Source organism: Aquila chrysaetos, chromosome 8 (genome assembly GCF_900496995.4).
Source record: "Aquila chrysaetos chrysaetos chromosome 8, bAquChr1.4, whole genome shotgun sequence".
Classification (NCBI taxonomy): domain Eukaryota; kingdom Metazoa; phylum Chordata; class Aves; order Accipitriformes; family Accipitridae; genus Aquila; species Aquila chrysaetos.
The window spans coordinates 9,488,095-9,509,879 of NC_044011.1; the positions used below are offsets into that span (position 1 = coordinate 9,488,095).

Below are 21,785 nucleotides of genomic sequence, written 5' to 3' on the forward strand. Positions count from 1 at the left end.
GGATTTACATAAAAAATAGACAAAATCAGCTAAGAAAATGTCACTTCACATTTCCAAAGACCAAGAGCGACATTGAAATAAGAAAAACACTAACCGGACTGGATTACTATTCTTCTGGATTACCTCACATACCAGGGGATTGAATGCATAAGCCTTCTGGCTTTACACCTTACAGTTTACTCATGTTTGCAATAATCTCCATGAAACATACAGCCTGTCATGTTTTATTGCTTAATTAGCAACTTGTCAAAAATCTACACTATATAAATGCAATTTTAGTTTTTTTTCTTTTTTTTGTCCACATGTTCACCTACTTTTTATTGGGATAATGAGCTGAGGAATGACAGGAAGAATCTTGTTTCCACCATGTTCCAGCATGTCATGGATTCCTTGACGAGCAAAAAACTCATATGGAAATGTCATTTCACAAAGCCCATCAAAAAACAAAGGCAGATAGTAATGATAGTCCAGCTTTTCAATCTCTACCTGAAAATACAAAATAAATAAACAAATAAATGCAATTTTTCAATACTAATACAATGTGATCAGGCTGACAGATAATTCATGCCATCTACACAGGTATGTTTAGTAAATAATAATTCATTTTGTATCATTGCAGAATATCATTAAGTCTCAGATATGGTTTATAGCCAGATATTGAAATCCATAAATATTAGACCTAAAGAAAAGAATGAAAATGAATATGCTCCCATATATTTTCACTTTTTGATAAGTTAGTACTGGATTCTGATATTCTTGCTTATACACCTTACTTTGTAAGCTACCCATAGGAATCAAACTAGCCATTTTAAGAATAACATTCTCTTTATTTCAGAAAAATCAGATCTTTACATCTTCACTTGGACACTCAAAAGAAGAAATAAGAGAAAGAATTCTGTAACCAACAAATACCCAGCATGTATCAATATTTGTACAGAATTCCCAACTTTCTAGAATATTGACCTAATTTTATTTCTTATTAATTTCAGGAGCAGAATTCTAAAGAAATTCCATGGGTCTCTACTGTGAAAAAAAGTAGAGAAATTTGGTACCTATTTTTAATAGGAATCTCCCTCCAATCATAAAATACAAAGTCTGCTAAGCTTCCCAAGTTGTAGACTTTGTGAGGGGTTTTGCACTCTATCCTAGTTTTCTTCCCTTTTCCTTCTTCTGCCCATCAGCACTCTGATGTTACATACACTCAGGATAGCCAGCGAGAACCACAGGTTGTTTGCTTTCAGCCTGTCAAAGCTCTGAATACAGCTAAAAGTGACTCAACAGGAAAGCACTTTCGCTGAACAGAATATGATCCTCAAAATCACTTGGAGATCAATCCACTTTGTTAGGCATCCACTTCCATCTTTAAAACACTGCTTAGCTGTTACCCTATTTTTCCAGTGGGATTATATTTTGGAATTGGGTAGATGCTTCCTCCTTCACACCTAAAAAGCTTTGTCACATAGACCAAGCTGAAGCTCCAAATTTCCTAAAAAAAATTTGTCAGGTTAAGCAAACAAATACCCAGCCCTTGATTTGGGGCCAGTAATCACATTCTCACTTGAACTGTGGAAGAAAAGTCTGAAATAAAGCAGCCAAGAACTGAACTTGGATTTTACATTTCTCGGGTAAATCCCATAGTCAGCAAGCAGCAGACATACATTCTCTGTTTGCAACCTCGGTTCATTTTCCTCTCTGCTTGACTCTGAGCAGATCTGAATCCTGGTCTTGCGCTTAGCTATGGACTGACTTGACTGCTTCAATCTTTCATGTTGAAACCGATCCATCCATGATAAGTGAAAATTAATTGGAACAGATACTTGAAAGTAAGTCCTTTACATTTGCTGTGAGCATCTCACTACTGGCAGACGTAGTGCCTATTACATACTTACAGTCTCACATGCACTGGTTGTTAATCTCTTATAGCAGACTAAAAAGAACAATTGTGTAATACCTATTCACCCATGTGAATTAAATCAAGTCCCTGTAATGAACCATGCAGAAGAAGGAACAAATGAAACCCACGTTTCCTATTTTCACACCATATGTGATGCCTTCTCTGTAATTTTTGCTCATTGGCTTTTTGTTTCACAAGGGAAAAGGCCTTTATCAAATGCCTTTAGGACCAATATCACAGGGTCAGTTAGTAAGAAAGCTAAAAAATAACTATACTAAGCAACCACATATGAAGATCTTTACGAAACAAGAATCGGAAGACATTTAAATTCCTAAATTGATGGCGTTTGTATTTCTTAAGGACATTCAGCGTGCTGTGGACAATACTTGTGAGATGGTAAAAGAAGTCTGCCCCCAAAGTCACTGAGAACAGAAGACAGTAATATAGCAACTACAAACTTCTGATGACAAGCCTAAGTCAGAGGTCAAATTGTTCATTACAGCAAGAAACCTGTATCAGGTAAGAAGTGGCCAGGCAGTCAAAAAATCATTGACAAAAAAGCAGGACCAAGAAGCAGCAATTTTTTCCTGTTTTCTGTCAATAGGACAATAAGACATCCTTCAATATTTTTCTTTTTAACTTTTAATTTGTAGTTTATAAGATTATTAGATTGCATTTTTTGTTATTTAATGTTCTTGTTGCAGAAAATAGAAAACAAAACCTACAACAGCTACTTTTGTCTGGGGAAAGCTTTAGATGTGAAAAAGAGAGATACAGTTAGTGTTTAAATTGGGGGGGCAGTTTCAGAAGGAAAACCACCTTCATCAGTTTATGTCTTTTTTTTTTTTAGAATCCATTCCTTACATAGATTTTTGACAACTCTTGCAAAATTACAAACTATTTCCATGGAAAAATGTCCTTGATGAATACACATCCATGTTAGATTACTGAATCAGGATTTGCAAGTATTTTGCTCAACACATAATCTCTCATTTCTTTTCTTCTACTCTTCACTAATATCTCCTCTAACTGTATCTACCAGTTATCCTTCTTCTCAAAGATGTGATATTTCTGATACTCTGACCAATTTTTCTCAGCTGTTCTTTGCCCTTGAAATACGTTTTTTCTGTTTCAGATGTAAAGAAAGCTTACGTGTTCAAACTCTTGCCAATTTTTTTCATTGATAATAACGGGTCAATAAAAGATATTACCTTTATCTACCAACTCTGTCTTATGGTTATACGTTACATATACATAGGAATGATATATTAACTTTAAGGTTAATATGATTTCTGGGTTTAAAAACAGATCTGATTTTTACACATACATATGACACAAAAGCTTTATTATGAAAAAAAACCCTCTACAAAATATAGGTATGACAAGCTGTAGATCATAAAGCATTTATGTGTACACCTCACTTCTCAATTAGTTCCAAAGCCATAAGTGGTTGGCGACTGGCATGGCTCTGAAAAGGACTCTGATTTCCAACTCATTTCTTGAAGTGTCAGCTGTCCAAGCATGCAGACAATTTTTACTTAGCATTTTGTGCTCTATAATAACTCCCACAATAGGGAAGCCAGAAATATTTTGCCTTACGTTCTATGGTATGAAACCCTTTCCTTCTGTGTTTACTATTTAGCTTTTAAAAGTGGCTATTATACAGCTGTTCAGAGAAAAATGTGATTTTTCTGTTTACGCCCACAAAATTCTTTTGTTTTTAACATCCACCCACAAAAAATGCTGATTAAAGCTCAAATTCTTGGCAAAACTTGTCCACATCTGACAATAATGTTGCAACTATGGATTTTATGAAGAAATCTCACAATAATTATTATGAACTTCTATACTAGTGGTTTGTAAGTTGTAAGAACCCAGCCTCTGAATTTTCAGTAAATAGGCCAATTAATAAAAGTTGATATATTACTATAAAATATGATCACACAAGAAAAACAACTGTATTATAATCAGTAAAATCTTCTGTTTCATGAAACTTCCATGCTACTTATGTATACGACAAGCTCCCTAGTTGAAAAAAACCCAACATACCGTTTATAATTGTTGTTTTATCAATATGTATAACCAATGCACAAGACGGGAGGAAACTAATGCAGTATCACAGTTAATTTGTCCAGCAGAAAATCTGTTCTTATGAAGCAGCTCATAGTGAGAGGCAAGTCTGCTGAGATAATGAAAACCCAGATAAAGAGTCTAGGCTCTAAATAGTAAAAATAAGCTTCATGGCTGATCTGCCTGTTAGTTGAAGCAAGCAAGCTATTTGAGAGAACTTAAGGTATGGAACTTTGACAATAAGGATGTCATTGGCCTTTCTTAAATAATCATAGTTAAAGTAATCTGGTAATCTATAAGGCAAACCTGAGTTTTAGAAGGTAGCGTTTAAGATACATCTCATTTCACACAACTGATTACATAATATGATATGTCTTTGATATGATTATCCAAAAAATGGATTTCATCTCCTAGAAACATTGTATCTAACTTTTTATGTATTCATTTAACATCTTTATCTGAGGCATTAAAATTAGGTATAGTAAAAGAAACTCTGGAATTGTTGGTTTGATAAGGACAAACAGGAGGTTTTGTAAGGATTGTAAAGATTTTCTAAGGATTCTTTGGTAAAATAATAGCTCCTTTTAAGATTTGTTTTCCATTCTATACGAGGTATTTCTTCCCTCTTTTCTAGGTTAATGGAAAGAGAAAAGCAGAAACATTCTTGAATAGTCCCAGTTTTGAACTTCCTTTCTGATTTTTCTTCCAAGATTTCTTTCAACCTTCTTTCAAGGTTTCTCTTTTTCTTCCAATATCCTCTACCCATAGTCAAGATGAAACCTGTGCACTTCAAAGTTTTTGGTTTTTTTGCTTTTAGTATATTTGTCTCTTGATTCATAATGGGATGTCAGTTTTAATCTTCACTATGGAGCAAGTAATGCTCACTAGTATTTTCTAGATTTGATTAGATGGAGTATTTAATATGGTAACTTTGCTTATGGTACTTATGGTTCAAAGCTCAATTCTGCTGTTGCATTTAGTCTCTACAAGTTTTAAAGCAAGAAATTATTCTCTTTTTAGTCTGCTGTATTTCACTTTTCAGTACATACTGCACAGACTTATACTACTAAGATTCTCTATTGAAAGAGTTTTAGTTTAATTCATTACTTGTGTCCTACTGAAAAAAAAAAGAGGGAAATTGTACCTGTATTTTGCATTCTGCAATGAAATGATAGAATATTTATCTTAAAAGAAGTGGAAGACTATCAAACTCAAAGAGAAACAGATAACGGCAAGGGAGAAACTAGGTAAACACCCCAACATAAAACTTTTAACTTAGTCAAACTGAATGTAGAGCCTTTTTAACATATTCTGTAGATCCTTAACTTCCCACAAGAAGTTAAATGACAAAAGACAATATTTGCCTCCCATGCATAAATTAAAAGAAGCAATAATAAGAAATGTTTTTGGAGTCTTACTGTACTGGCTATCTGAATTCAGCTCTGAAATATCACTTCATGTTAAAAAAGAATACAGAAATGTTACATAGATAATAATTTTGAATTTACTGCATTCCCTATTACCTCCATGTTAGTTACAAGACCAATGCTCTCATCAATAAAAATAGTTGAGAAAAGCTAGGGAGAGGTATTGTTCTATTATATTTTATATAGCAAGATATAATTCAATTTTCCATAGTAGTCTCTGTATCTTGATGTCCTATTGCTCTTTTGAATGAAGATGGAACACATTAACATTTAAGTCTGAGAACACTGAAGAGGAGTATATGAGAAGGTTCCCAGCTATGATGCACACCTTAAAGTAAATGTAGTTCTAAGCTCTTTTCTGTTTTTCATTTTAGGGGCATATAATTGATAATTATTTTCTAGCTATTATTCCTATCTGCACAATGAGGTTCCTTCTACATATAGCTCCAAAATGAAGCAATGCAACTCTTTATACCTGCCGAGTAATTGCCTCATTTGCCTCTTTCCCTCATTTTTCCACCACTTTCTCTCAGCTGACACTGCTGCCTAACCCATGTGGATTCTTTTCAAATTATGGGGAAACACTCATAATAAAATGCATCCACTTACTTTTGGCTCATGCTTGATACGTATGAATGAGAAGCATGACTAAAACAGAACTGGTTTGATCAAAATTGTTTGGCAATATGGCAAAACCAGTCTATTCATAATCTAGTGTAAGCAACAATGTCTAGAACTGGATATGATCAAGACCTCTGCAACGTTATTGAAAATCAAATACTCAAATTTGTGTCATTATGGCAGACATACTCCACAGATAGTATTTGGAGAACAATTGCTACTAGCAATGGTGATAGCCTTGCATATGATAACCAAAACATTTTCTTTTCAATTGCCACACCTGAAGGTGACAATCTAATCTTACTAGGGTTACAGAGGTGAGGAAAATTAATAGTCAACAAGAGGGTCACATTATTCCCTAAGTAAATAGAGGATCAATGATTGTGTGAGAAATGGGGGCAAGGAGAAGGAAGATACAAATTTGGTAAACCCCTACCCAGTTAGAGAGAGGGTAAAACACCAACCTGAAATCTCTTCTTATAAATGCAACCTAAGAATTTTTATTTAGGAAATGGATTCTCAGCTACATGTGTGAATCTCTAACAGTCTGTTAGCTATGCCATCCAGAAGATAATCTAGGACATTTCTGGGGGGAGGGGATTCTCCCCTTGCATTTTCATAAATCTTTTTAATTGTACTGCCTGGATTTAGATTTTATAAATACACACTTCACTGATAATACAGAGCAGGCAGGTCTTGCCAATATAGAGGAGGGTCAGCAAATCATGCAGGAAAAAACAGGATGACAAAAAAAAAGTGGATTATGAGATATAGGCCTTATAGTATGACATGCGGTGTTAAAGTGACAGGCTAATAGCAAGGATTTCTGCTACAGTATAGGAGTTCATCAGTGTGATATAGTAAGACAGGAAAAAGAGTTGAGCAGACTAATTAATCATTATGAGCCACGATTATGATGCAGATATGAAAAGGGCAAATATTATTTAAAAGGTATGAGATATTTCTCGTGTAGATAGGAAAGCATTAATGCTACTACACCAGGCAGTTGTGAGACCTTACCTGTTATTATCATCAATTTGCCCTAATATAAAATATCCAGATTTTATTCCTATTAAATCTTCATTGGAAAGACAGGGACAAACTGATACATAGGAATACCCCAAACCGAAAAAAGTAAAGGAAATTAAGTGTTAACTTGTTTGTATTTATTTGGATTCTCATCACATTAGATTATCTGAGTCACCTGATTTCTAAAAAAGCATGTAAAATATACTATTCTTCTAATACAACAAATAGCTGTAGACTATGCTTAAAGGATTGCTTTCTTTTAATTTATGGGAAGCATTATAAATAGAAGATGAATGCACCCTGAGAAAAGTGCTCTCTAAACATGTCCCTGACAAATGTCGAACGTACTCGAGAATTGTTTGTGTGAAGCAAATAATGGACCACACGATAACCTCACTGGCAGACGAAAGTATCTCCACTACTTCAGAATGTATGCTTATATAGTTACATTCTTATTGCTGCTCAAAGACTTGCTGACACCTTGTTAGACACACCCAGTTGTTCCATTTTTTTTCCTTACATGATTTATTAATATGTTGTAAGAGTTCCACAAGCACAATAAATGTGAAACTTTAGACTAAGATAGAGAGGCATTACCTCTCTACATTTTGCTAATCTCGCTCATATGCAATCGCCTAATATGAGCATTACATGATGTGTAAAGATAATTTGCACTTATAATAGCCATGCAATATTATATGTATTATATACACCTACTTTGAGAGGTGAATGGGAATTAATGACTCCTCAGGGGTCCATAGACCTGTAGTAGATTAAGTTCTACCCTCAGCTGCACCGTCTGAGAGATTCCCTGCAGCTGCACTTAGGCACCAGCAAGATGCAGAGAAGTTCCTTCACTATAGAACACACAAAGGATTATCATTGTGAGGAAGAAACTCTCAATTTTGCAGACACTTAATTAGACAGCAGTGGGCACCTCTTCTCTGAAAAGGAAAGCAAAGGGGATAATACTGTCCCAGTAATAGGCAAGGGTAGGAGGCTAAGTAGAGATTAATCCAGCCCTCTCCAAGGCAGAGTTTGAAGGTAGAAGGACAATAAGGAGGTGGCTGCAAGACTCTCCCACTACCTTTTTGAGGAAGACATATCGTTCTTCATTTATTTACTTTGTGCAATATGGAGTTCATTTTAAACTTTATTGGAAGAAGAGTGGGCCAGTTTGTCCATCCCAGCGAAACACATACAATGCAGTATGTCAGTATAGAACTAATTTAAAATTGACTTTTTGGAAAAAATATTCACCTTTTGCTGAAAAAAATGTTTGCTGCTGTTTTAATAAGATGAAACCTAACACTCGTTATTTTTCAAGAATTAACTGCGAAGGTAAATCAGGGAATAGTATCAACTGATGCTATCCCATTCAGAAAGCTAGTGGCCAAGTAATTGTTTTCTTTTTTTTCGGCATTCATTTCCTTTCTCTTCACCAATTATTCATGCAAAGCTGTCTGTCAAATTAACTTGAAATTCTTTGTTTTTAATAAAAATAACACAAACCAGAAAAATTAGAAATAAACAGGAACATTGGGACAAAGGCACATAGCAAAAAGTGTCTGGGGAAAAGTTAAAAAACGACTATCTGAAGATTTATTTTGTTTTAATAATTAAACCATAGCACAAAATACCAGAAAACCTTCTACAATATAATGCACAACTACAGCTGTCCATCCATCCAATTTTGTCATAAGTTTCAGACATACACATAGTAAAAAACTGGCAGTTTTATGGCTTTAGAAATTGTGGAAGGTTATAAAACATGTCATTAAACATTATCATTTGCATTTTCACACACAATAATTTTTAAAAATATAATAAAAATGACAAAACCAAATAGCTCAAAGGCAAATTAGAATAGTGATTTTTCTACATTAAGAGCATTCTATGAGACTGTTCCTATCAGCTTCTGACTCTTGACATTTATCTCTAGGCAGGAAAGTGGGCAGAATGGCCATAATAAATAGAATAAAACAGTGGTACTGTGTTCACTCTCCCCAACAGAAAAGAAGAAGAGATATTTCTTCAAATGATTTAAGGTGAGTCTCCACTAATATCTTACTTTGGAGAGTTTACGCAATTTCAAAGTTGTTCCAAACAAGGAATAGTTGCATTTTGCAACAAAAACAAATGTGCAGCAAATGTGTTTCTGTATATAAACGTGATTAAGCTATTTCTTTTTTTAAGTCTTTCCCTTTATTCTTGGCCAAGTAAAGGGGTTACTGATGGTTCCCTACAGGAATAGACATGTTATAGCCTTGCTCACAAATTCCAAAAATGTGTTGCCATGGGGGATTTCTGAGCATTGTCAGAGCAAAAAAGTATCATACCTATCATACACCTGTTCCAGTCTGCAAGTTTTTAGGTTTTATTCCTATACCACCAACACTGGAAAAATTCCTCCCTCACATTTTATTAATCTCCAAAGGTGTAACTGTATATTTGTGGATAACATTATTATTAAGCAAGAAAAACTGTACAAAACAGGAAGGAAGACATAGTCCACAGTCTATTCATTTGTTTCTGGTTATACAGTTAATCTTACTGATTTCACACAGCATTTGGATAATTGTCCTAATGAGAACAACCTACTTTTCAGGTTGATTTTTTAAAAATAATCTATACTTCTCAGAAGTATAATCAGCATCCTACATGCACAAGAGCCCAGTGACTTAACTGGTTGTCTCATAAGTTTAGCAAGACCTGAGAAGCTGGTTTACAACACTAAATTAAAGGATTTATATGTCTCTTGCCCTTATGAAACAGGCTTGCTAGACACGGAGCAGAAATCTGTCGACTGTACTCTGCAGATTCAGCTTGTTGAAAGCAATCTAAAGCACAGTTTTAAGAGTTAACAAAATAATAGATAAAGGATATCTGGCTCTGTAGATATTGAATTAGGATTTCAAAAAGCTTTCAATAGAGTCCTTTTCAGGAGGTTATTAAGTTAGTAGCCACAGGAGGCAAAATGAAGTCCTTTCATGAATTAAAAGCTGGTTTCAGTAGAAGCAGCAAAAAGGCTAATGGTGGAGTGCCCTGGGGATTAGCAGAAATGATGCTGCATAGTATATTATCACAGGCCACAACAATTTTAAATTAAAAGTATTACTCAGAATGATAGAAATTATGGTATATTGCAAAGAATTTAAACTGGCTGGCGAAATGATTTAGCAATGTGATAAAGATAGAATGCAAAATAGAAAAGTTAAAACTATAAATTACTTTTGCAACTTATAATGCTGCATTTTCTGGTAATTGCCTTGATTACTATTAAGGCCAAATGATGTTGATAACTATGCAAACATATAGGAAAGGTGGTTCTTATTTCAAAGACTTGCAGTTAACAGTATGGTTTGGTTTGTAAAATGCCCCCCCCCCCGAGGCAAAGGTCAACAACATAGGCAGTATTAAGAAAGATTACTTTCTAATATGGGTACTTGCTTGAATAAAAGTTTCTAAAGCCATGAAAAAAAATGAACAATTTTTTAAATTTAGTTTTTGTGATACTTTTTCCTAACTGCTACCACCTTGAATCTTCTGGAAGCCATAAAACATTCTGAATTTTGGAACACCATTTTGTAAGATGACTTAAAGTGATACATACAGTGCCAGACAAGGAAAGATGATAAAGATTTTTATGGACTCTAGTAACACAATCTTCTCCAAGAGCTTCAGGGGAGAGGTTCATTAAGTTCATATAAAAAAATGAGGCTTATTCAGGAGGAAAGTAAGAACAGTGAGAACAGTTCTCTGTCTCTAGGTCCGGAGCTGCCCTTATGAGACTTGCTCTCTTCTTGCTCTGTCTGTAGAATGAATCCTACCTTGTCTGTTCTCCTCTCTGAGGGGAGCATTCCAGGAGGAAGGTGTTTGCCACAGAAGGTCAGGTCATCCTCTGGTGACTCATTCTGGTCTATTAATGCCACATTGGCGCTGCAATGTGCCACATTGACGCTGCAATGTGCCACATTGGCCTACTTAGGAGTTCTTGACTGGAGGTAAATAAAAGTTTCTGCTCACTGAACAGAATTATCTGAGCTGTCACAAAGAGGACTGCTCCTCATAGAAGGTTGGTGGGCAACTTCACCTCATTTTGGATGAATTTAAGTTTGCTAGTTTTGGTTATACCCCTTCCACGATTAATCCAATGGACACACAGAAGCTGAGATCTACAATGTTTTAAAAGAATATAGTAAAATCTAAATGATTTATAGTATGGATTCAGAAGAGGAAATAATTTGTCACAGCAAATTGTGTTACATAAAATATGGCAAAGCAAGTCATTACTGTCAGCACATTTGATGAACTTCTGAAAGGAAATCAACACAATATCAATTTAAAAAGCAAAACACTGACATCTAGTCAATCTCTTGCCAGACTTAAACTATTCCATTTTAAAAATCAAGTCACAAATGTAAGTAAGATGCACAAACTACTGGACATTCCTCCACTGTCCTAGTTTCAGCTGGGATAGAGTTAACTGTCTTCCTAGTAGCTGGTACGGTGCTATGTTTTGAGTTCAATATGTGAAGAATGTTGATAACACTGATGTTTTCAGTTGCTGCTAGTAGTGTTTAGACTAATGTCAAGGATTTTTCAGCTTCTCATGCCCAGCCAGCGAGAAAGCTGGAGGGGCACAAGAAGCTGGCACAGGACACAGCCAGGGCAGCTGACCCAAAGTGGCCAACAGGGTATTCCATACCATGTGATGTCACATCTAGTATAGGAACTGGGAAGTGGGGGCGGGGAATCGCCGCTCGGGGACTAGCTGGGTGCCGGTCGGTGGGTGGTGAGCAATTACACTGTGCATCATTTGTACATTCCAATCCTTTCATTATTGCTGTTGTCATTTTATTAGTGTTATCATTATCATTATTCGTTTCTTCTTTTCTGTTCTATTAAACTGTTCTTATCTCAACCTGTGGGTTTTGCTTCTTTTTTCCCGATTTTCTCCCCCATCCCACTGGGTGGGGGGGAGTGAGTGAGCGGCTGCGTGGTGCTTAGTTGTTGGCTGGGGTTAAACCACGACATCCACTTCCTAGAAGCCCTAGCATAGGGCTCCTAACTGAACTTTATTTTCATACTGATTAAGCTTAAATAAAGAATAAATATGAGTACAGGTGACCCATTACTCAGGACTTCTAACTGTATATCTCTAGAGCTAATATAACTAAGTAACAAACTAAATTTCAACTGAATTCAAGAAACTGTTTAGTTTGTACCCAGCACATTTTGCTCAGTATATGTATTTTAATGGTATTTAATGTAAAAAGGCATCACAGTAATATTTAATACTATTTAGGATATTATATATGGTGAAATGTATAAAACCACTTGTTTTTCATGAGGGTGGATACAGTTACTCCAGTAACTGGAATATTTTAAGATGTGCATGCCTCTTTAACGTCTGAATTCTTCACTCTCCTGGAATAGATTATAGACACTAGAAAAAACGCGTTTCCAGCAAGGTGAAGTCAAGCATACACAAACAGTGCCTGACCTACCTTGTGGCTTCTTCAGAGCCACAGGAACTAGATTAAGCTCTGTACTGATTAACAGGATCTCTTAAAGGGGGAGACTTTGGTTAAACCCTTACTGATGTTTAAGACCAAGGGATTTTCAGAAAGTACCAAGAAGCTCTAAGGGGTCTGTGGCATATGTTGACAGAGTAATTGCATAACTGATTGCCTGTTGACTGACAGCTCTTGAAAGTCATCCCCCAACTTTTAAAGTGATTTAGTGGTACACCCACTTGGGAATCTCTTCCACCAGCCCAATAGCCTTGTTTGGTTCAATTTCCCACGTATGAAAATGACATTCCTCCCCAGGGAAGAGCAATGTCTGAACATTTCCAGATAACCATACAGAATCCAGAAAGATACTAAAATATATTGGTACAGTTACCATGAATGCTGTATATCTAGGCCAGGAACTCTTGCATCTTACCAACAAAGAAGTTATGCAATCAAATCTTCCTGAAACAAGTTGGAGAAAGCCGGGCCACAATGTGTGAATCTTCACTAACTTCAAGAATAATACAGAGGAAAACCAAAACATTCTCACTGTCTGTAAGTGTGTCTGAGAAGGAGCATGGACCAAGAGCAGTTTTGGAGCAGAGAAGTCTCTAAGAAGAAGAGGTTGACCACCAGAAATCCTTTGTCCCATGGCCTCCAAGAGTTCTGGAAGATGGCTCTGAAGTTACTTCACACTTTCCAGTCATGGTCTGGTGGAATGAAATACCTGAGACAATGTGCTAGCAATGCTGAAAGATCCCCAAAGGTAAACTGCAGACAGGTGAATCAAATACTAAATGAACCAATTCCAGACATTGACAGAGCCTCAGAAATGGAAGGGAATACTGCACCATCTGCTGGCTGGTACTAAACGCTGGGAAGGTGCTGTCCTCTCTATTTAAAGAGCGAACTATGAAACAAGACAGCCAGCGTATTATTGTAAATTTCAAGGTCAGATTTTGGAACAAAAAATCCTCCCCTTACAAAAATCACTGCTATTCCAAATAAGTCGAAACTCAAGACTAGCACATAATTTTCAGAACTGATAACCTACAGCGTGACTAATAGATGTTTGCACAAACTATACCTATACTTAAAACCAAAACAGGCAGGAGGCATTCTCTGAGCCTCATGCACAGTAGTGTGGAAGAGATCACGTCTATACAGCTAAATGCTTTGATGTACAAAACAGGGTGGTTGCCTTTAAATTGTACACTGTGAATAGTCTCAGTAGTTTCTTATCCAGAATCATGGATGAGCATTATCTAGGCATACCAGGGACTGTGCTAGCTGCGTACTTAACAGTGCTGTGTCAATGCTCAAGGCCATACTATGACCCTGTTAGTTTTCTGGGATAAATGTGGAAGTTGGCATGACTTACACAAACTGAGGTGGAGTGAAGAACATAAATACATTTGCAAAAAATAAATCAGTAGAAGTCTGCTTGCATAACTTCTTAGTATTATATTAACTATGTCAAAGCATATATGAGAAAAATGGTTGGTGCAGATATATCACTCAAAACTATTAAGCAAGTTGAGTTGATTAGACAATATTACTCTCAAAAAGTTAAAAATAAACCCTGCTTTAGGAGGAGATTACAGTTGCTTGTGGCATCTGACATGGGTGTCTGTGAAATGAGTCACTGAACACAACCATTACATTGATGGTGTCACTGAAAATGGCATTTCACCGTTGGAAAGAAGTCTTCAGATGACTTTCAGTCAATACATCCACATGACCTTCGCTGATTTTTTGGGGTATTGTATGTTGCCAACAAATTCAACAGAAACTTAAATATTGAAATTATTCATTTACTTCTTTGTGGTATATTCATTTACCTGTGATAATTTATCTAGCTATAGCCATTTGGATTTTTATGCAAAATGCCATGCCAGCCCAAACAGAAGTTTTCTTCAGATATTGGATACTGAGTACACTCATACCAATCAGATAATTCAACAATCAGATTTGGTACCCATAACAAATCTACTAAGGTATAAAAAATATGGCACTTCAAAGGGGCCAGCTGTTTATCAAACACTGACTTAAGACATTGAATCTAGAAACGCTTCCCCATGTAGTTCTAGTTGCTTTATTAAGCATTTATTTGCTTTTTCAAGAAAAACTTTTTCCAAACTGTATTAATTTCACCAAGATAGAATAAGTCCTTGGAAGGAAGGAGTAGTTTTGGAGAAATCTAGATGGAAAATATTAAAATGTACTGCAATACCCAAGGCTTTATTTTGTTGGGTTAGAAAAGTTAGATACAAAATTGTCTTTGAAATTTAAAATATAAAAAATTTCTGTAATGTGGGTAAACCCAATTGTCATTTGCCTATGTTCAAGTGAAATTTCATATAGTAAAATGTGTTATTCTTACTTAGCAACTGAATGAGTTGGTAAAGGATTATTCTGTAATTAAAACCATGACTAGCAACCCTACTTTAAATGTCAAAGTATGGGTCTTTTTCCCTTTGACATAATACATTTTATGTTCTTTAATTATACTTCCTTTGTTTCAATGCTAAATTTATCTTGAAAATTTATATTCACACACCCTGTAATGCTGAAAATTTATAGTTTTAAGGGTTCTTAATGTCTTGCTAACAGAGTCCAAATTACTGAGAGTCTAGATAAATTTAAGAAGGAAAATTAAGGTTAAAATTTATGCTTATTATTATAAGGTAGTATATGTCATGTATGTATTTAGAAAGCATAAAATATTGTAAGGCATGCCATTTTAAATTCTCTGTTCTGTGTAACTGATGTACACATCAGATAGCTTTGTTTATATTGTATTAGTGCATTTTTCCACTTTAAGAGTGCTCTTTAATACTTGAAACAACAAAGAAACAATTCCAAATTCCTTTCCAAATTTCTCAGAATCCTTCCTACATTTTGTGGATCTACTTTGTAGGCATATCTATAGCCTTTATGGAAATCAGTAAAATATTCTTTTTAAAATATATGTACTTAAGATCTGAACATACTGCAGATATTGTGGCAGCGGTTGCCAATAAAAAATCCTAACATACAGACATGATTGGACAATGAATTGAAGATAAGGCAATAATATTTTGAATACATAAACAATAACAATAACAATATTTTGAATTTGTATAGCAAACTTGAAAATTGTTCCTACTCAACTCCTTTCAAAAGCAGAAGCCATTAAGAAAACAGCTAAATCTTGCATTCCTAGCTCAAAATTAGACTTGTCCCCATAAAAAATGGGGAACATGTTTACCAAGGTTATTTACTATGCTACCAATCTGCCACAGCAATGTTTTAAATTTGAAACATCCAGCATACTGACTCGAGAACTTTTTTAAAGCCTAGATGAATCTCTTCTGAAAATTATGGGAAAGGAAAAATTACCACAGAAGCTTAGATAAATAACAACAGTAGACTATGGCAATGATAGTTCTGGTTGATTTCTTATTTTCTTTGAAAGTAATAAAAGGCGTAAACCAAAGACAAGTTTGTGGAAAGTAAACTGAACTTAAGTAAAATAACTAATGGCAAAATGGTTGCTAGCACTATGCTTTATTATCTCTGCAAATCTCAAGAACTACATTATACAAAATCCAGTATCACACAGTACAGCAAGTCAGAGTGTATTTCACAGGATCATTGCCCAGTTCTTTGTCTTTTCTATTCAATTTACCAGTGAAAGATGAACTGTGTCTTCCAGTGTGTTGCAAATTGAATTTGAAATAAGCAGGTTTTTAAAATACAGGACATAGGACAAGAGGTAATGGCTTTAAACTGAAAGAGGGTAGATTTAGATTAGATGTAAAGAAGAAATTCCTCACTGTGAGGGTGGTGAGGCACTGGAACAGGTTGCCCAGAGAGGCTGTGGATGCCCTATCCCTGGCAGTGTTCAAGGCCAGGTAGGATGGGGCTTTGAGCAACCTGGTCTAGTGGAAGGTGTCCCTGCCCATGGCAGGGGGCTTGGAACTAGATGATCTTTAAGGTCCCTTCCAACCCAAACCATTCTGTGATGATTCTATGATATAGTTTTTACTAGATGAAATGAGATCAGGTCATCAGATTTGTAAACTGTCCTCGAAAAAAATACACCGAGGAGGTCAACAGATCATGTTGTATCTATCTGTAAGTTATAGTATTGATACGCATTCCACATATGTATCTTTATACATTTACTTAATAAGATTTTTGATTGACACTTTAAAGAGTTTTGTTTTTAAGAGAGTTCCTAGATTCACTAGGAATGCTGTTCTGTTTTCACATTGACCAGAAGAATAAATGGCAATAAATTTTGCACAGAAAACTTGAGAAATCATGCTTATGCAGATGATTTTTTTTTTTCCTAACACTTTGTTGGCCATAGCTATATTCATTCACAGTTAAATAGCATAGATAAATAAGTAGTATCAGTAAGTTGGACATAAAAATTAAATGAACTAAACCCTATGTCAAATATAAAGGAAAGATTACAAGCTTAAAAACACCTACTTGGTTCCCAGGTCATATGAAATAAAACTATGTAATAGGGGGAGAAAGGAAGTTAATTAGGTAAAATAAGAACTTCCTTTGGTTTGGTTTACATTGTTTTGTGCGTTAAGTCCTATATTGGATAAGTTTGTCATGTCAGTATTCACAGTTGATTTATAGTTGATATGGTTTTATGCCCAATTTAGAGTCATGTTATCAGTTCTCAGGTCCTACGTATTTTTATTTGTTAATAGGGTTGTAGCATTTGGGGTAGGCCTATTAATGCAATCATTCCTATGCAGTCTCTAAAGGGAAAAGAAAGTAACTTTGAAAAGCAGAAGCCAACAACTAAGATCTGGTCATTACCTATTTAATTAATTTTTCTCAAATATAAACATCCAGAAGTCATTAAATCCTAACAATATAAATTCTGCAAATCCATGCAAAGTGTGTTCTTCTTTTTAAAGTAATCTTCTAAATAAAGTTAATGATAGTGGTAAAGACCTCTGACTAGCAAGGCAGGATCATTGAAACCAGTAGAAAACCTCCCTGCTACAGTAGAGATTCTAATGGACAGATAAAAAAGGTCTCAGGATGGAAGTAAACAACCAAAGATAGCTAAGAAATTAGAATTTTTATTTGAATACTGGGATATCCTAAATAGGTTTTCATACAGGAAATTAATGTGAGAGCTGAACTCCTCAAAAATAGGTGCAAATGCAAGAGAATTTGTCCATAGCGTTGTTCTAAATTCAGGCACTGCTAACATCATCAAGTGCAGAAGCTTCACAGATACTAGTTTTATTAATATCTCCTAATCAAACTATAGTCTGAACAACGTGCAGTATAGTCAGACTGGGAAGAAATGTGTTAAAAATTATTCTTTGGAAAAATAGTTCAAAGGCAATACATAGGAGACTACACTATCACTAATCAATTTGAGTTGACTGAATTTGTAGATACACTGATCAGCTAAGCTAATATATTACAGAGTGGTTTTGCACAGTAGAGCCTGATAAGACACACTGCTGAAGTATAAATAGACTTCACTAATACAATGGGGACCTCAATTTTTTAGAAGCTTCAGTAGACGACAATCATGCAATGAAGAAATTCCTTGAACTTTTTCTTCCACCGACCTATTTCCTTAGCAATTACTGTAACATGGTGTATTTGCCATGCAGGAGGAATTCTGTAGTCATTTTAAATTAAAAAAAACCAAACCAATAAAAAAGCAGACAGGCTACCATGGTCTGAGTCCCAAAGCAGTAGCATTACACTTGGGCTTTAAACACCCAAGTTATCCCATTGTCTGCTTAGCTACCAAAATAGTGCTATGTAATGCAGAAAAATGCAAATTATGATCCATTTTTTTAACCATTATACAACTATTTTCAACATTGGTGTATTTTATTAAAAAGTGACTAAATTTTTTGCATAGCTATATCAATTTTTACACTGTTGTAATGTTACTTCAGTAACTTAATTTGCTGTCTGGAAGATGCAGTGAAATAAGTGGGTGAGTCAGTGATAGATTTTTCTACATGAATCTCTCTTTGGAATAAGCTGAGGCATTTACCCAAACCAGTATATTGCACTGTCTGTATTGTCTCAGCATTGGGGCAGAAAATTAATTTTGCTGTGTCACAAGCTAAAGACAAAAGCTTGTCACTACAATTTTTTTCACGGATTTTCTTTTTTGGGAGCATGTTTTATATGTCAATGAGGGCTTACTTGTCACCTTACTGCAATAAGCTTCCAGGCTGCTTGCAAGCTCAGTTAAGATTGAAATGGACTATAAAGGCTAACATAAACTTATATTTATATGAAATGTAATATAAATCCAAAAAGTGGAATAATAAATAAGAAGGAAAATTGAATCTGATAAAGATTTATATTAATAGTTGTCAAATGGGCTGTGGAAAGTAACCTTGAAAACAGGGTGCATAGACATTGCTGGAACACCTGGAAAACCTATGACAATATTCTTTTTTATTATTTCCCATACCATCATTAATTATCAGTTATGCCTAACAATACCTCAAAAGCCACACAATTATCCAAATTTCTGCAGGAATCCAACAAAGTTTTAAGCAGGTAATTACTCAACATCCTCTTAATCAATTTTTAAAAAGAGTAACAAATGTTTTCATTATTTGAATAATCCAAATTATATTTGATAGACCATTCAGTGGCTGCTACAGTAGTTACAGCTTTGTTCCTATAATATGAAATTCAGTAAAATCAATTAAACCTTATGATATAACAACTTCATCTAATCATACCAGACAAGCATTCAAGATGAATATTCTCATAGAACAGTGAACACTAAAAATAATTAAACATATTGAGATTTAAGTGATCATAATCAAATTTCAGACTTAATACTCTGTTAAGGTTGATGTTTCTGTTTTTATGTCCCACGGCATTATTATGATCATAACAAAAGATGTCTTCTTAAGAATACCTAAGGAGACCGAAAAAAGATTTTTAATATTTAGATACCAGATTTCCAGTGTAAAAAAATATTCTATTCCATTTGAATAATTGAAAATTATTTCATATCATATGCAAGGTCTGGAATTTCAGTGGAGAATTAGGGGACATGATGTTAGGGCAATTCTCTATGGGAACTAGGAGAGAAGCTTGGTTTTTTTATAACTGAGCCACTAGTTCAAGCTTCAATAGTCATCTGTGCAAATTCAGTTGATGTTCCTAGTTCATCATCACAAGTAAAGTGAACTTGTCTGGCAGTCAAAGGATGATAAGTATTGACCTATCATTTCAGAGAATGAATTTACTTTCTACAATCAGAGGCCATGTCTCCATTTCAGATAAAGGTAGAATGGTCAGGGAGTTTGGCACACACTGTAACCCCAAAGACACTTATTTGTGCACATGAGCTCTGTGAAGAGGAAGGAGACAGTGGAAAAAATGGAAAAAGAGGAAGTGATAATGGTTAGCAGGTTTGAAAAAGAGAAAAGTAAATCTGCCATTCTGAGTCAGAGCAGCAAACATTCTCATGTCTCATAATGGCTAATACTGATACTTCAGAAGAATGAGCAAGAAATGCCTGTTAAAAGCATGCTTCTCTCCAACACTGATGAATGAAGCTGATGATAAGCAGGATGTGTGTATCTATCTTTCAAATTTTCAAAATTTTATATAACCAACAATTAAAGTTCTGATTCTTGATATGAATAATTTCTTAGCCTCAGTGGTTTCCTGTAAGGATACTTCTCATTGCATGAGGATTTCTTACACTTCTGATCTTTTCTTAATTTCAAACTTGTAAACATTGTAGTTACTCTCACCACTATTTGGAAGTACTTTGCCTGCCAGTGAAGTATGCCCTCAAATAAAAGTACAAGAGAGAAATTTCAGGCCTCTGACAGTAATACCCAATCCTTCAATTTCTAATCACCAGCCAAACTTAAGTTTTAAGGCCTGTCCAGTAACCGCACTGAGGCTGTGACCAAGGTGTGGTTTAAATTGCATGTGAAACAGGAGCAGCTTCCAGCTCCTCAGTACTGGATAATTCTCAGCTACTTCCAGACTCCATGTTAGGGAGAAAGTATGAGGAAACGTACTGTTTGCTCTTTCAACTTCCATCCTCCTTCAGAGGGAAAGGCACCTAAACAGAAAGGCTTGAAAGCATTCCCTGTAAAGCTAGGTGCCTCAATGTCCCAGGATATACTGTGGCAAGCACCTATTTCACAGTTCAGAAATAACCTAAGATTGTACCATCATATTCATGGTAGTTTGGTTCAGTGACCAGTGAAGTCTATGGGAATCCTTGTTGATGGGTCAGAACCTAAGTCCTCAGCTTACTCCAAAGGCTCATTAGGTACACTAATTTTGAAATAATGGATCATTGTCATGTATTACCAAACTGATGAAATATCCTGATGTACCAATTTCATGGTACAAAGGAGACAATTTTACATGAGCACTAGCTCCATCATGGTTCAGTCCAGGATCTTTTACTGAAAATGGATATGGTGTCTAATAAATCTCATTTTGAGAGCTCTCACACTCTTTGTGAGACCAGAACAATAAGAACTCACATTCCATCTTCCTCTGTTTGTGGCAAAACTGCCTGAGTAGGACTGGCTTTATCAGAACTAGCCTTTTGGAATCATTTAGCCAGGTCTAAGTTTCAGGTACAAAGTTTAAGCTCTGTTTTTTAATTAAACTCTGCATGGTTGATACTGCATTAATAAATACATTTACTCATTTGCATGAGAAGAGAAAATTCTTGAACAACTAATCCTTCTGAAGACAACAAGGGAGAACATTGAAACTGAAGTGATTTCTATTATTTCATGTTTCCTTCACTTACAGTTTCCTTGACTTCCTGATCTCCTATGTGTTCTTGGAATGACAATTCTAAGTCTTTAAAAGTAGCTCTTTCCATGTCACAGTGCCTTCAGCTCCCAACAGTATTATTTTATCATTTTATCATGGGTATCAAAAGTATCTTAACTACCATGTTTAGGAGGTTAAAAAAAAAAAAAGTCAAGGATTACTAAAATGTACATCTGGAGGCAAAACCAGCTGCTGCTGCTTCATGTAACTTTGGTCAAATACATCCCAAGTAACCTCTGTCAAGAGAAACACTTATTGCTAACTTCTCCATAACCTTATAGGCTCCTAACACACAAGAGTATGCTTATCTTATAAAATGTATTTACAATTTTGGGAAAAATATATTTCTTGCTGTCATGCCAAATGTATTCACTGCAATCACACTAACACTTCAGT

The 21,785-nt window shown here is 35.2% G+C and overlaps 1 protein-coding gene across 7 annotated transcripts in view; it reads right to left on the reverse strand.

Moving 5' to 3' along the window:
• The window catches only part of PACRG (parkin coregulated), a 262,236-nt gene that overhangs the window by 114,775 nt on the left and 125,676 nt on the right, over nucleotides 1–21,785 (reverse strand). For all 7 annotated transcript variants that reach the window (XM_030022008.2, XM_030022009.2, XM_030022014.2 and 4 more), the window contains exon 4: nucleotides 315–486. In XM_030022008.2, the coding sequence (XP_029877868.1) occupies nucleotides 315–486 (172 nt within the window). The remainder of the gene's footprint in view (nucleotides 1–314; nucleotides 487–21,785) is intronic.